Here is a 17,111-nt window from a genome sequence, read left to right as displayed (position 1 = left end):
ATTTTCTGCACACCATTTTGTATTAAATGTTTATTTTCAACTGCAGTGCTCAGATCACAAACAAATGTAACTTAAAAGCATTTCTTGCATGACAGAAACCAGAAAAACGAGACGTTAGTAACATTCCCGTAAAAAGCTGAAAGTATCCCGTGTCGGAGATGAGAGCTCACAGTGAATCGTTCCGTGTGCCGATGGCTATAATCACAAATTCTCTCAAATAAATAGTTACAAAAATGAAATGTCACTATATTCCCCTTCTCCCAAACATGACCCATCAGCAGCGATGTGTTACCTTAAAGGGTTCTTTCACACTTGGTGTTTTTTTTCCCTTATATAGAAACTGCTTTTTGTGCTAATATGAACAGAAAAGAGAAGCCGCTTTGTGAAGCGCACACACGGCAAAACAGCACTCTTACCAGTTCTAGCTAGTATTGGCTCCCTAGCCAGCCTAGCTGCTTATGTAGATTAGATTCATCATCATCATCATTCAGGATTTTTGCCCATTCATCTAACAAGGCTAATTTTCCAGCACCTTGTCCTCCCTGTTTGTTTTGCTCATTTTGAAAAGGTCAGCTATGGAAAAAAAAATCCAAAAACGAAGCATGTTTTAACAGTAGCTGCATTCTGCCACTTCCCATAGGAAAACATGTCATTTGTGTGCTAGTGGTTGATTTGATATATTGTTATATATACACACACACACACACACACACCAAGTCTAAAAACTGCAATGCTGCTGTTAGGCTAAAGGGAAAATTGTGTACGTTTCATTTTTGGCCAAACTATTGCCTTAATCGGTAAAGCTGATTACAACTGGATTCTTTTGATCCACGTGATTAACACTGGGATTTGAAATTAGATTTTAGTTGCTCACATTAGCTTTGCTTGCTTTTTCTTCTGAACGTCATTGGATTTGTGTATAATAATAATAATAATAATAATAATAATAATAATAATAAGCCCTCTAAATTAACGTTTGAAGAGAATGATTACATACTACATTGGCCATGTTTAAAATATAGCGTCTTTAAGTTTGCCAAGCCACAAAGCCTTGTCAGATGCTGTGTGAAAACAGATTCAGATTCTACAAGTCAAAATCTCCCTCACTATAAACTAAGAGTGATGACTGCAGAAAGCAAGATTTTTTTTTTTTTAACATCTCCGGCATCAAACTCATCTTTTTCTAGACGACATATAAATAATAAATATCATATTCAGTGCGATTTCTTTCAAACAATAAAGCTAAAAACGTAATAACTTAAAAACACAAAATCGGCGAGAACTCCTTTTAAATAAGTTAAAGAACACTTTTTGAAATCGGCGCAAACGTGTCGTAATGTCGGCTTTCTGGAGTTCCTTCTGTTACGCATCTTTTTTTTTTTTTTCTTTTTCTTATCCTTCATGTCAGTATGTGCACAGTCAGTTGTAAAATCTGGTCTCAGTGCTACTTGTTCAATCCTCTCATGAGGAAATACAGCAGAGTTTTCATTGGTACGGCTAAACTGAAAAAAGTAACCCATATATAAACTACTGGTGGAGAGGAAGACTAAGATAACGGGAAAGAGAAGGAGGAGCTCCAGTGGAGGGGGTGGGGGAGCCTGCGGTCGTCATAAAGCCAGGGGCATGCAGCACTTAGAGAGGCAGAGCGGGCGAGGAAAGGAGAAAGAGAAAAGGGAACAGGGAGAAAGTATAAGAAACAGGTGCTTCAGTCCTTCCGTACTCTTCTTTTTCTCACAGCCTGTTTCTGTCCCTCTCCAGTGCCGTCGATCCCCTCATCAGCGTCCTTCATCTGCAGGAGAGACGTGAACATGGATTCATTTATTCAACAATAAACTTGTTACAGCTGGTTTAGTTTAGTGTAGTGTTCCTTTTGTGCGGTCCTAAAGGTCAAAGGATAAATCACAACATCATACAGTATTCTATACCACTTCTTTAAAATAGTTCTTTCACCAAGGTGCTAAAATTGTCTTATAATATGACGTATATTGTCATAAATAAAGAAAAGCTTTGAGAAATACTAAACCAATTCAGGATTATTTTTTTTCCATAATTTTTAATTTATTACCAATCAGAGCTTATCGGGAAGACTTCTAGAGACTTCACACGGCCATTATGCATGTTTAATAGAAATGTAATATAATGTTCTAAAGCAGCTCGAGTAAGTGTGAACATGTGAACTTTTGATTCTGTTGGAAATACATCAGGACAGATTTACACCACAAATGTAATGTGGCCACATGCGGCCCCAGACCCCTTCTTCAAGAGCACCAAGTGATCGGATAACAGGACACATTTGACCCCAATAATGCCTGTATTTAGCGCAGTCCACTTGTGATCAAATAAGTCTGAGTATATTGTGTACATGCATTTTTTTTTAAACCCCAATTTTCTTCCTAATTTAGTCTTGGCCAATTCCCACACACGAGTTAGGTCTGCCAATCATACAAGAGCTACCACCCCGGAGGGTGAAGGCTTCCATGTGCCACAAGACATGTGAAGCCAGCCGACTGCATCTTTTTGACCGACTGCCCCTGCTGGGTCGTTGGTTAGTGTTACCATGATTCATGAGAGAGAGAGAGAGAGAGAGAGAGAGAGAGAGAGAGAGAGAGAGAGAGAGAGAGACACACACAGAGAGAGAGAGAGACACAGAGAGAGAGAGAGACACAGAGAGAGAGAGAGAGAGAGAGAGAGAGAGAGAGAGAGAGAGAGACCCCTCCCACCCAGAGAGCACAGCCAATTTTCCCTTTAGGACTCCCAGCCAAGGAATTTCAAGCATTTTGTAACTCCCTATAAAAGAGTTTGTGTTTGAATTGAACATATAAACATACACTACCAGTGAAAAGTTTAGACACACTCATTCTTTATTTTTATTCCACATTTTAGAAGAATAATAAAGTCATCAAAACTCTGGAGTAACACAAATGGAACTATGGGAATTATGTAGCGATAAAAAAAATCCCAAATAATTTTGTATTTTAACATCTTCAAAGTAGACACCCTTTTTTCCTAGAATTTCCAGAAATGTATTCTTGGTATTTTCTCGACCGATTTCTTGAGGAATTTCCCTGAGATGCTTTTTAAACAGTATTAAAGGAGTTCACACCTACGCTGGACTCTTATCGGCTGCTTTTCGGAATATTTCGCTCCGAGTCGTCCGTTTAAATCGATTTTTTTTGTAAATAAAATGTTAGTTTTCTAATGAAAGAAATGAATATGTCGGCACAATTATATTTTTGTCTACGGCACCGATTTCACACCTCCAGATCAAAAGGTTTTTAAGATCATGAGAAACATTTCAGTCGAGTGTCTCCAAACTTTTGACCGGTAGTGTGCGTTTCTAATGTCTGTATTCTCCAGATTAATAAAAACAAATACTTTTACATATAGAGTTTAGATTTTGAGATCAGGTACTGCCTTATGACAGAGGTTCCCAACCCTGGTCCTGGAGAAACCCCTGTCCTGCACATTTGAGTATTTTCCCTGCTCCCAACACACCTGAAGCAACTAATCAGCTAATTAACAGTCATTTCCTGAGTTGAAGCGAGTGTTAGAGCTGGGGGAGGAAAAATAAGAAAACAAACAAACAAAAAAAAAAAAACACTAAAATGTGCAGGACAGGGGGTTCTCCAGATCCAGGGTTGGGAACCTGTGCTTTATTTGAATGAGGTAGCAAAGTAAACCAGCTGATATGACTCCTCAACCTCTTACCTCATCATCTGAAGGCATGTCGTTTGATTTACTAGTTTCCTCTTCTTCCTCCTCAACCTCCTCCTCCTCCTCAACGTCCACCACCTCCTCCTCCTCCTCTGGAGCTTCTCCTTCAGCTTCTTCTCCTTCCTCTTCCTCAGTTCTGCCTGCATCTTCTGCTGAACCAGATAAAGAGAAAAAAGACTGGGATTACAAAAGAATAACATACAGGAAGTGAAGCCTGTTTGAACGATGAATAAACTAGCATTAACAGCTATCTGAAACTGCTGTTATCAGCACATTAGGTAAAGAAAGAGACAATAAATAAATTGCCTCTACTTTTAACACTGTCCTTAGTATATTTATATTTATTTAAATGTCCAATGCCTTGAGATTCAGCACCTCCGGTATATTTTACCTCTTACAGAGACACACATAAAAACCAAAAAAAATTAACTCTTTACTGACCAGTTGGTTCAGCCGCTTCCTCTGCTTCAACTGTATCCTCTTGCTTTTCTTTCTCCTGCTCTTCCTCTTCTCCCTCCTCCTCCTCCTCCTCTCCTTCTTCTTCTTCTTCTTCTTCTACCTCTTCCCTTTTGGGTGGATCGATTTTCTTATAGGCGTAATCATCCTCAGACTTCTACAGGGCATAGAAACACAGTGTTCAGTTAGAACTGATGAAGAAAATGAACAATAACAGAAGGTAAATAAATTGCTTAACGTTAAGAAAAATGGCAAAAAGATGTTATGATAGCTAATAATAAATAATTAACGATTACAGTTATGTTTCCATTTCTGAATAGCATTAACATTAATTTAAATAAGGGGGCCAAGCACCAAAAGGTGATTGTGATGGCAAAATCAACAAAAAAACAAAAACAACCAAACAAAAAAAATGTAATTTATATTTTTATTTACGTTTATCAAATCATTCAATACTGGAAGATGAAATAATCGATATAAAAATAGATCTGCAATCAGGGTGCATGTTTCTATGGAACAGTTGAGTCAGTAGTCAATGTCATAAAAGTACTGATTTTATAATACGAGTGTACTGAAATTGATCATGATATCAGTATCGTATCATCCAGCCCATCAGTACTCACCTTAGGCCAGCAGAAAAGAACAGCCAGGCCAATAGGCAGTCCAACAGTCAGAATATAGACTATCCACAGCCACGGCCTCTCCTCTGCCGCCAACGTCAGCTGACTGAACACCCCCGGCTGGGAAAGAAAGAGAACGATAGTGACAGACAGTCAGATAGTGACAGAGAGAGAGCGAGAGAGAGAGAGAGGCAGAGAAAGACAAAGAGCAAGAGAGACAGAGTGACACATAAAAAGAGAGAGAAAGAGAGACACAGATGGACGGAGAGAGAAAGAGAGAGAAAACAAATTGCTTGTATAACAGGACAGAAATTATGTATATATGAATTTCCTCTTCTTTTTTTTTTTCCCCAATGGCAGTTCAAATCTTATGTTGTGTGTGTGTGCGTGCACGCACCTCATTCGCACTAGCCACCAGTTTTTTGAGCCCCCAGCTATCTGCGGCCCAACGGTCTACCACCTCTTTATCAGCACTGATGATGAAGTTATCAAAGTAGATGTCAGATGTCATGGACCACAGCTCCAGTCCCACAGCCCGAAACGGGGTCATCTTAAACGGCTCCAGATCTTCAAAGTAGTCCGGATTTGGGATCTTACGTGCACTCCACACGCCCTGTGTTCAAACAGATCACTGCCATCAGTCACGGGACAATCAGCACTTAAAATACACTACAATTATTTAAGTGCGCGTGTGTGTGTGTGTGTGTGTGTGTGTGTGTGAGGGAATAATGCATTCAACATGCATTATGAACCCTGTTCTTCGCAGGTTAATTGTGCGTATATGTGCAGTACATAACCAAATATGGAAATACTCACATTATTTTTCATGTTTTGTGTTAAAGCAAGATTACTATTATTATTTTTTTTTTTTAAACCTTAGGGTTGATATTAACATAACATTCTAACATACTATTAACATATTATATATATATATATTAATGCTTATAAAAAAAGAGCAATGCTTCATGCTAATTAGAGCTGCAACAACTAATCCATAAAGTCGTTAATAATCGATTATGAAAATCATTGTCAACAAATCTCATTATCGATTAGTCGGTCTGCACAGGGTACGTTTACTCACTACGTTACTTCTGTTCCAAAAACACGCATCAGAGAGTAAATACTAAAGTTGTGTCCCAAATGACGTACTATACACTTACACGATGCACTATGTACTCTACTGTCTAGTGAATTTTACAAAGGTAATATCATCTCAAAAGGAACACGAGCGGTTTTTTTACTAACTGGAAGTATAACCCGCTTCCTAGTCGACGGCGCAGGACAACATACGCACGTAATGCAACGCCGCTAGCTTTAGCATAATACCCAGAGTCACCGATAATGACTTTCTTCAGTTTATTGTTTATGTCAGCGATACCTCTTATAAAAAGTAATGCATAAATACTAATATAGAATATATATAATATAAACTAATATATAAGTTTATAAGTATTTATACATTATTTTTATGGATGCACAAAAAGCACTGAATTAAACTACAGTCCTAAATGAATAATATATATTCTGGTGTGTGTTTGTGTGTGTATTGGGGTTTTTTCAGTCTTACATGATTGGAAAAACAGTTGTATGAAGTTTTAGTCTGAAGTTTATATTTGTAACACTGTTTGTGGATTTAATTTTAAATAAACAACAAAAAAAATGGTACTGAAAGTTTGCCCCCATCCAATTAATCGAAAAAATAATTAGCCAACTAATCAATTATGAAAATAGTAGTTAGTTGCAGCCCTAATGCTAAGACCACCCATATTCATTATATAACTATGCGACATACAACATACAGTGCCATCCACTAATATTGGCACCCTTGGTAAATATGAGCAAAGAAGGCTGGGAAAAAAGTTTTCCCCATCCTCTTGAGGGGTAGTACCTGGTAGTTGGGGTTGTCTATGAGCGGAGCCTTCCATTTACCCTTGTACTTGGGGTTATTGATTGTGGGAGGTTTCCACTCACCACAGCCAGGAGCAGTTTGACATGAAGGGTTAGGTACCTGAGGAGCCTCCCACTCACCATCCATCTCCTCATCCCTTGAATAAAAACAATTTTAAAAAACATCAGTTCCTCTGTGAAACATAACTAATGTTTATTGGTTTTGCTAGAAACAGATCGTAATTATATAGATTTCTAACTAGATTAGAAATCTACACTGTGCTGCAGTCACTAATTATCTGGCACAGGACCAGAATATTTAATTCTGTGAAACTATAGAGCCTTATGAACCATGATGCATGGGTCATTAAAATGAATAGACCATTCTGCCCTACACAGGCACACCACAAACAGCTAAACACCCGAGTGTGAGAAAAATGCCTCCAAAGTGTCCAGGCAAGTGTGTTTAGCGATTTCATGCAAATCAGCTGACGAGCTCCATTTCACTTTAAAACTGTCTGCGGTCATCGTCATCTAACCCTAACCCTGGTTGTCATGATCTGAGTCTCAAACCCTTTTAAAGAGGGTTTAAAGAGGTTTTTAAAATTCAAGCACTAACTGTAATAGGGAAAACTGTTAGCGTTAGTACTCAAAAAAGCTTACTAAATTCTGTTAAACTGGTTTTTATATTTAAAAAATAAAAATATATATATATATATATATATATATATATATATATATATATATATATATATATATATATATATATATATATATATATATATATATATATATATATTTAACCCACACGTTTTCACTACTATTAATATAATTTGATTAGTACCACTACAAGGTATTTACCAGTCTTCAGGTTTCTCAGCTGTAGAGTCTGGGACAAACTCAGGCTCATCATCCAGCCAGCCCTCAGGTTTCACTGCATCAGGGTCAGGCACTGTTGCAGGGGCATCCTCATCCCTAGAGAGAGAGAGAGAGCTAAATAGTTAAAGCAGCAGAAGACAAACCCTTCAATACTCAAATATTGACTCTGTTCTCTCAAACTTCAGCCTCACCAGTCATCAGGCTTGACAGCTTCTGGGTCAGGAATCTTAGCTCTCTCGTCCCAGTCACTCGGTTTAGAGTCGTTGGGATCATCGATCTCTTTAGGTGGGTTTACCGGTGGAACCACGTCAGTCAGCAAGCTTCCTTTGCTAACACTGGACTGGTCAATAAATATCTCGTACGTATTGTCTGGGTTCAGAACTGATTAAGAGAAAACAAACAACAACACAAACATGAACAAATTGTAGTAAGTAATTACACTGTAAAACAGAACAATAACTCTTTTCTACGCTGCAGTGTTTATTTAACAGTCTATAATTATAGAAAGCCCTTTTTAGGAAGCATCCAGACATCATAAAGACAATAGCATATCGTCACACTGTCCATCTCTATAAACTCAAGGAATAAACGCATGAATAAAATGTCAGAGGATGAGGTGAAAGCACACACCCAGTGTGTAGAGGTGAGTTTTCTTGTCAGAGTACACCTTTCTGAGGTCTGTGTCAGCCCTCTTGGCATGCTTCTCCTCAAAATCTCCATTCAGAGGGTTTTTATGCCTGAAGATGAGGTGCAGTTTGTAGTCTTCTCCGCACTTGTCTGGCCCGAACATGATTGTGTACGGTGTGCGGTCGTGAAACTGCTCCTGTATTAAAGAGTCCGGGTTAAAGAGTAACTATCTGTCAAAATAACGACGTTCCTCGACGCTACATAACACCATCATTTATTTGAAACTCAACACACTTACCAAGTCCAGGTTGGGGGAGTCAGACAGTAATTTAATGTAGGCCCCACCACAGTCAATGCCGTCTTGAAAATTAACTTCATACCTGATGGAGATTGAAACAATCACTTGTATGATTAAACATACACGTAAATAGCAAGAAGCAAAGCAATTCTCAAAAAAAAAAAAAAAAAATCTGGACCATGTCACAAAGTGGAATCAGTATTATAGTTATAGTATTATAACTGTTATAACTATATACAATGTTATAGTATCACAATATTGATATAAACTGGCTAACTTAAATCTCACAGGAATCCACAGTCTGAATAATGGGCTCAGTTTTATTAAATAATGCCCAATGCACTCAGAAAATGAATCCAAGCAAATATTGATAGATATACATTTTGACATGTCTTGAATTATATTACATTATGTTTCAATAAACTAACAAATATACTTCATTTGCATTTTTGTCTTCATCTTATTTTGTTGCACAAAATCTACTCTGTGCTCTTCCTGATGCGAGAAACAGAAATCATCCACAATTATACAATTAGATGGTACAGCCTTCCTAATGGCTCAACCTTCTCCCTTCCACCTCTCCCTCAACCTCCATCTTATTACCACTTAGCTCAATCTCTCACTCATTCCAGCCCAGTGACAGGTCGCTATGGGAACTGTAACCAGGAAGTTCACTCACTGCACCACGAGCGGTTTGTTCTTGAAGACGAACGGTTTGTTGAGAGGAGCTGCGATGGCGTGATGCTTGGCGCGGGACTTTAGGACCAAACCCAGGTCACCAGGCACTTTGTTCTCCTTCAGAGCCTCCACCTCCCACTTGCCTGAAATCAACGAGCAGAACACACATTATGGAAATGCACCATGTGAATGCACCAGTTACACCAGTTTACGTCTGTTGTACTTATTTCATGACTTATTTAACTTATGTAATATATGTTGAAACCTAAGAGCCACTGTTATCGAATAATACTTACTAGTTAAGGGTATATCAAACTTAAGCTTTAAATCTGTTTAATACATACTTTCAGGTATGGCATTAATGTATTATTACTATTTATTTATTTATAGAATCGTATAAGATATTTCTCGTGTCAGAATGACAGCCTGAATTCAACAACTGCCCTTAGACCTTCATTATAAGTGAATTTCGACTAAACAGGATCGGAGTTCTTTTCTCGGGACAGTAAAACGTGGTGAAACGTGGTGAAGCTGAAAGCTCACCATCATACTTCGCAATATCCTCATCTGCATCCTCTTTCATTGTTTTGGACTTAATCCATCTGTACAAAAAAACAAAACAAAACAAAAGACAGAGCATTTTCAATGCTGATCCATTTGGCAAAACGGAGTTAGCAGAATAATTCATTTTTCTCCTCAGATTTCATGACTGCCAGTTCCCACCCACTAGCTAGATCTCCCCCATCACACAGCAGCGACCAATCAGGGATGGCGAAGTCTAGCACTTGCCCTGCTCATGCTGCATCACAAGGCAGCTAAACATACTCGGAAGAAAACCGCTTCCTTCCACATGAGTGGGCTGGCGAATGCACACGATTGTCTAGTGTCACTCTGATTAACAGGGAAGAGAGTAAAATCCATCCCTCCCACCCCGAGAGAACACAGCTAATTACATACTCTTGGACTCCCGGTCGTAATCACTGAGGGGTTTTTTTTTCTCTGTCAAATCTAGGCCACGCGTTACCTGCCAAGAGCTCCATCGTCGAATGTCTCGGAGAAGAAAACCTCACCAGTGGGTACAGGGGTCTTATATGTGACCTGTGTAAATGTACAAACACGCCATATAAAGTCTATAATCCTTTTGCATATTGCTTACTAATGACGTATATTATTAATAAACTAACATACAATATAAATCAACTGCAACATAAACCTTAATGACCTCTGACCTGGAAAGAGACTTTAGCATCAGCTTGCACTTCACTGCTGTCTGCCTCGGAGTCCAGCTCTCCATCCTCCACTTGTGCCTCTTCATCATCCTCAAGCTCATCTTCCTGGGCCCGTGTTACCACGACGATGGACAAGAGCAGGAGACACGTCCAACTCCACTGCAGCTTCATCTATATATCAAAAAAAAAAAAAAAAAAGAGATCAATCCAATACAAGTGCTAAATATTAGGTCGTATACTGTATGCATACTCGATGATACAGAACCTGAAATTAACCCGTTACCCAACAATGATAATGTTGGGCAGACAGGATATGAACAATAACACATAAAACTACAGCATATTATAATAATTTTTAAAAATCTTACAGAAAGTCACAATACTCTATGATCTGGCTGAAATCCCACTGCTAACTTTTTCAAATTAACTAATACATTTCTGTCTGTTACTGGATGCAACACATCGGCTTACTACCCTCTAATAGAAATATGAAATGCTATACGTTTCCTCACATGTGGATTCCTGGCTGTTGGAAAAGAAAAGAGGAAGAAAAAAGAAACACAGTTGGCACAGAGGTGCAGCACGTAGCGTCACTGCATCACAGCTCTACGGTTCGCAGTGTGATCCTAAGCTCAGGTTACTGTCCGTGTGGAGCTTCGCATATCCTCCATTAACCACTGGTTAAGAGCCCACAAGCATAAATGAGTTTGTGAAAGATTGTGGACACCTCACCATCACTCCCACATGCACTTGTTTGGGGCAGTGGGGGCACAACGGTTAAGGCTCCGGGTTTCTGATCGGAACGTCGGGGGTTCAAGCCCCAGCACTGCCAAGCTGCCACTGTTGATACCTTGAGCAAGGCCCCTAACCCTCTCTGCTCCAGGGGCGCCGTATCATGGCTGACCCTGCGTGCTGAGCCCAACTTCCTAACAATCTGGGATATGCAAAGAAAAGAATTTCACTGTGCTCTAATGTATATGTGACCAATAAAGGATTCTTCTTCTTGAACATGCCATTCTAGATTTAGTCCCCCTTTGTGGTTATAATAACCTCCACTCCTCTGGGAAGGCTTTCCATTTGATTTTGGAGCATGGCTTTGGGGATTTGCCCATTCTGCCACAAGAGCATTAGTGAGGTCAGGCACTGATCTGAGGTGCAGTCGATGTCCTGGTTCATCCCAAACGTGTTCAGCGGGGTTGAGGTTGGGGCTCCGTGCAGGACTCTCGAGTTCTTCCACTCCAAACTTGGGAAACAAACCATGTCTTCATGGAGTTTGCATACAGCATACAGAGACATTCTACACAATTATACACTTCCAACTTTGTGGCAACAGTTTGGAGAAGACCCGGATGGTCAGGTGTCCACTAACTTTCAGCCATACAGGCAAGTGCTCTGGATCCACTGTGACCCTGACCAGGATAAAACAGTTACTGAAAACCCTGCTGGAAAAACAAACAAACAAGACAACCTCAAAGAACTTGAAATGGTTTTAATGGTTATAATGGGAACTGTAATGGTCCCTGCGGGTTTCTAATGGTAATTTGTTGCCTTCTAGGTGGCATGTTATGTCTAGTGGACACCATTAAGGACCAATAATGGTTTGTACCAATAATGGTAATGGTTTTAATAGTTAACAGCTGATGGTCTGTAGTGGAAACCATTACAATTTCTGTGATGGTTTCTGATGGTCCCCCCCCCCACCCCATCACGGAATGAATGAATGAATAAATGATTCAAACAACTACTAGGGAAAGTATTTTCCTCTCAATTCGTACTAACATAATGAGAGCAGGTAAAATATTTCTGCGAGGTATATACAGTACAACTACATACTCCACATGGCATACAAACTAACGAGCGCCCTCTACAGGCGCAATGCAGTAACTGCAACCATTCAAGCTAGCACGTTGAATAGAAATTAAAACTGTTATCATATCTAACATCAGTTTAGCCGTTAGATTAGCAGTCTCTTCTTTTAAGGCAAGGAAATGTGCTCTGGAGTGTTTTTTTTATTATTCAAACGAGCCGGATAAACCTAATGACGCCACGTTTATTTAAAATATGTTACATAAGCAACTCTCAGAGTTACACAGCAGGCTAACGGAGCTAGCTTAGTCATCTTAGTCATCCGGTTATAGTCAGCAAGCTAGCGATTTGTGCACCTTTTTGCACCAAGGAAAACCATTAAAAAATAATAATTTCCATTTTTAAAGGTTACACTGTCTTTTCAACATCAATAACTTTTGAGTTAAGAACATTAAATGCAGAAGTTTGTATACAGAGAGGATTATATGATGTTATACGTTAACTGCTCCTTATTACACATTAACGATTTCCTCAGTTTTCTGGTCAAATCTGACCATTACTGGTTATAACCGGTTTCAGTAATAAACCTCAATACTACAGGCGCACGAGAACCTTCGCTATATTCATCTCAATATATTATTTGATCCTTTTAAACAAGAAGGAAGAAATTCGAGGGAAAAAAAAATTAATAAAAAAACGAAGACGTGAGGTCCTAAAACCTCTGGTGAACTGTTAAAGCATGCAGCACTGATGATTTAGACTGCAGAACGCAATACAAATATATATTAAAGTGTAAACATTCATACCAACGCTAAATCCCCTTGCTAGCTAGCAGACATTTACCGTTACTCAATTTGTGGTATTTTTATTCGCAAGCAAGCGGAGATTTTCTTCTCACTAACCGCTTCTTCACTCACCTTAAACTGTCGAATATTTTTCCCCTAAAGTCTCCGCTCTCTCCTGATAAAACAACCCGATACAACAAGTGACTTTGCTTCAATTAATCCCGCTGAAATGAATGGAGTGTATGACAGAAGAAATGGAGCAGGGCGCTCGGAGCGCAGAGCCTCAAGACAAAAAACAGAATTCCAAATAACTCTCTAGACACTACACATGCGCCCTATATAGTGTATCAAATAACTGGCTCTGCACCCTACATAGCGCACTCTTGAGGTAAATAGAGAGCAATTTGAGATGCAGATTCCCGCGCCCGCCTTTTCCGTTAAAAACATTTCCGGTTTCAAGAGGTCAAAATAAAAGTTATAATATATAGTAAAAGCTGCGACGAATATGTTGAAATAATAATACTATTACTACTACTATTACTAGTACTACTACTACTACTACTACTACTACTAATAATAATAATAATAGGGTAGGATAATGTAGGATAAGTGGTACAGAAAATGAATGGATGGATGGATGGATTATCCATCCATTTTCTATACCACTTATCCTACAGGGTCACGGGGAACCTGGAGCCTATCCCACGGATCATGGGGCACAAGGCAGGGGACACACTGGACAGGGTGCCAATCCATCGCAGGGCACAATCACATACACATTCACACACCCATTCATACACTACGGACACTTTGGACATGCCAATCAGCCTACCATGCATGTCTTTGGACTGGGGGAGGAAACCGGAGTTCCCGGAGGAAACCTCAGCAGCACAGGGAGAACATGCAAACTCCTCACACACAGGCAGTGGCGGGAATCGAACCCCCAACCCTGGAGGTGTGAGGAGAACGTGTTAACCACTAAGCCCCCGTAGTAGTAATAATAAGAAGAAGTAGAAGAAGAATAGCAAGTGCAACCTCTAGATCATCTGTCCTCATCCTACTTGACCTCTCTGCTGCTTTCGACACTGTGAACCATCAGATCCTCCTGTCAACTCTCTCCAGCCTGGGCATCACTGGAACAGTTCTGCGCTGGGTGGAATCCTATCTCTCTGACAGGTCCTTCAAGGTATCATGGAGGGGAGATATTTCTGAAACTCGGCAACTCACAACTGGTGTTCCACAGGGGTCAGTTCAGGGTCCCCTCTTTTCTATACACACTACATCTCTAGGGGAGGTGTTTGAGTCTCATGGCTTCTCATATCATTGCTATGCTGACGACACCCAGCTCTATTTGTCCTTCCAGCCTCACGATCCATCTGTCTCTGCACGCATCTCTGCTTGCCTGTCAGACATCTCAGTCTGGATGAGGGAACACCATCTTAAGCTCAACCTGGCAAAATCTGACCTTCTCATCATCCCAGCCTGTCCCTCAATCAACCACAACCTCACTGTACAGCTCAGCTCAACCACACTCAAGCCAACCAGGACGGCCAGGAACCTTGGGGTGATCCTTGATGACAGCTTGACCTTTACAGACCACATCTCAACAACTGCACGGTCCTGTAGGTTCATCCTGTACAACATCAAGAAAATCAGACCCTACCTCACCGAACAGGCTACACAGATACTAGTCCAGGCTCTTGTTATCTCAAAACTCGACTAGAGCAACGCACTACTCTCGGGTCTCCCAGCCAGCTCCATCAAACCCCTTCAGATGATTCAGAATGCTGCAGCACGCCTCGTCTTCAACCAGCCCAAGCGAACCCATGTCACACCCCTCTTCATCTCCCTCCACTGGCTTCCTGTAGCTGCCCACATCAAATTCAAGGCCTTGTGCTCACCTACAAGACCTTGTCTGGATCAGCACCCTCCTACCTCAACACTCTCCTGAAGGCTCACGTTCCCTCACGCAATCTGCAATCAATTAGCGACCGACGGTGAGTAGTTCCTACTCAGCGTGGATCAAGGACCCTTTCCAGAACCTTCAAACTAACTGTTCCTCAGAGGTGGAATGAACTTCCAACCTCAATCCGGACCGCAGAATCTCTCACCATGTTCAAAAAAACAGCTAAAGAACCACCTCTTCCGTGAACACCTAACCAACTCATAAAAAAAAAAACCTGAATAAATAAATAAAAATAAATAATAATAATAAAAAATTGCACTTACACCTCTACTCTGCACACTTTGCTTCTTCTGGAACTCAATTAATGGATCTTGTATGGTAGCACTATTTGTATTATTCTCTGCTTGATATGTCGCTTTGCTTGTATTTTCTCATTTGTAAGTCGCTTTGGATAAAAGCGTCTGCTGAATGAATAAATGTAAATGTAAGAATAAGAATAAGAATAAGAATAAGAATACATAATTTAGGTCAAATTCTAACCATTTTAATTCACTATATATGTATGAGCATTACAGCAAAAACATTAAACATCTCTTTAATAAGTCATAAGAAACAAAAGAAGGCAAACTTATGCAATTTTGTTGTTAATCCGAATTGAAAACAGTTATTGAGCTGCTGTTTAGGAATCTTCTGAATTCACCAAGAAGGCCCTATCAGATTGCCTTAACACAAACATTTCCAAAGACCTTTCACCTTTCTAGGCCTAGAATTTCTGCATTTTCAACACAACATGACATGCTATGAATTGCATTAATCAGATCAAAGAAAAAATGGTCATTTTTTGGAAATTGTATGGAGAGTTAAGGTCAGTGCACTGAACCACTGAAATAAGATTGGTGGGAATAAAGGTAGAAAGCCACATACGCTCATTTAAATGCATGTATATGGTCCACAAAAAAAGAATATACTCAGATTAGTTGGTGTATTGTTTTTTGTGTGGTATGTGGTATCTAGCTACCTACATCTGTTGACATGTCCTCTTAATGAAGAACATCCAACAGACCACTTTTACACTCAGGTCAATGTTTTAACATTGTTGTACACACTAAAGACTTTTAACTGGTTTCCCCTACATAACACTTCATTTTGAGAGAACAAATATTTTGAGAGTAGTATCCAGGTTTACATTTTTATGTCAAATAATACAAATGTTTTTTTTTAATACACTGTAAATTATAATTATTTCATATACAGCCATGTTTTTTCCTCTGAGAACCCAGAATAAACACACACAGATTTTAAACGATCTGTATACTTTAAGTCACATATAACAGATTTTTAAATAAGCATGGAAAACATGACCAATTCATAACAGCATTATTTAGATGCAAGGTTTGTTCCCACTCCAAATGTTTAGAGCTGCTAAACATGCTGAAACGCTGAAACAGCTGAGCTCATGCCTGTGGTCCACATTAAGAATCGTGATGTAGAAGAGAAAATATTTATATGCTCGTTTGTCTCTCATGTGAGTTAAAGCTTCCAGTGAGTGGGTGCAGACAGATGGTGTAGGAGCCTTGATAGAGCTGTGAAGTTAAAGCATGTGTCCCAACTGTTTCCACAATAGTGTTTCACAATATGATCTGCTGAAATTGTAGTGTTCTTGGACATGGGTATTTATGATAACGGATCATACTGAAGTTTGTGCTGGAAATCTTCATTTAAAAACAGTGTATTAGTTTATGAGCTTAGTAGAATGTTATAGTTTGTTAGGTTTATGTAATCATGATATATTATTATCAAGTACTGAAAGGTAAAATGAGATCTTGATCACTGTCTCATATTCTCGTCTGTCCACTAGCACAACTTCACTCAACCGGTCATCCCTCAAAATAGACAGAATACGATAAACCCAAACTGTTTTTGTAGCTCTTCTCACATCCATACAAACTCAGCTTAATTGTATTAACCTGCATGGACTAGCACGTGGATATGTTTTTACAAAGTACTTCTATAAATCACCCTGAGGCTGTGCTACATGCTGTAAATGTAAACGTGGCCTTTCTGTGTCAGAAAAGGTTGAACTGAGTGCTTTAACCCAACCCAGCTTTTCTACCTTTATCTTCTGCTTCACACGCCTTGGATGTGTTTGTACATATCTGATTTAATCTAGTATCTTGACGCAAGTCCCAATCTGGTCCTGAATGTCCTGAGTTCAGCACTGTCTCA

General features: G+C 39.5%; 1 protein-coding gene across 3 annotated transcripts; it reads right to left on the bottom strand.

Annotated features, from left to right (window-relative positions):
* Positions 1-15: 15 nt before the first annotated feature.
* Positions 16-15,371, bottom strand: clgn (calmegin). Of its 3 annotated transcripts, none has more exons than XM_053621944.1 (15): positions 15,209-15,371; positions 10,389-10,559; positions 10,184-10,257; positions 9,703-9,761; positions 9,161-9,302; positions 8,482-8,563; positions 8,187-8,379; positions 7,748-7,937; positions 7,539-7,652; positions 6,679-6,835; positions 5,188-5,403; positions 4,794-4,910; positions 4,156-4,327; positions 3,709-3,866; positions 16-1,789 (listed from the first exon to the last, which is right to left on the bottom strand). In XM_053621944.1, exons 2-15 carry the CDS (start codon positions 10,557-10,559, stop codon positions 1,706-1,708), a joined length of 1,929 nt encoding a protein of 642 aa, XP_053477919.1. In that variant the 5' UTR covers positions 15,209-15,371; the 3' UTR covers positions 16-1,705. The 3 variants fall into 3 exon arrangements, with proteins under 3 accessions (XP_053477919.1, XP_053477918.1, XP_053477920.1); XM_053621943.1 differs by lacking the exon at positions 15,209-15,371 and adding an exon at positions 13,112-13,385; XM_053621945.1 differs by lacking the exon at positions 15,209-15,371 and adding an exon at positions 13,112-13,382 and having other exon boundaries at positions 3,709-3,863.
* Between the last annotated feature and the right edge of the window lie 1,740 nt (positions 15,372-17,111).

The sequence above is a fragment of the Ictalurus furcatus genome, chromosome 3 (assembly GCF_023375685.1).
Source record: "Ictalurus furcatus strain D&B chromosome 3, Billie_1.0, whole genome shotgun sequence".
Classification (NCBI taxonomy): Eukaryota; Metazoa; Chordata; class Actinopteri; order Siluriformes; family Ictaluridae; genus Ictalurus; species Ictalurus furcatus.
Note: the sequence above shows the minus strand (reverse complement) of the source record. Positions and strands in the feature narration are given on the sequence as shown.

What these genes read in the sequence shown, in the direction of transcription:
- clgn (XM_053621944.1), bottom strand. Translation starts at nt 10,559, where the DNA reads ATGAAGCTGCAGTGGAGTTGGACGTGTCTCCTGCTCTTGTCCATCGTC. An exon ending in GGATATTGCGAAGTATGATG is followed by an intron (nt 9,303 to 9,702) that starts GTGAGCTTTCAG and finishes CGTTGATTTCAG; the next exon opens with GCAAGTGGGAGGTGGAGGCT. An exon ending in GCTGAGAAACCTGAAGACTG is followed by an intron (nt 6,836 to 7,538) that starts GTAAATACCTTG and finishes TTTTTATTCAAG; the next exon opens with GGATGAGGAGATGGATGGTG.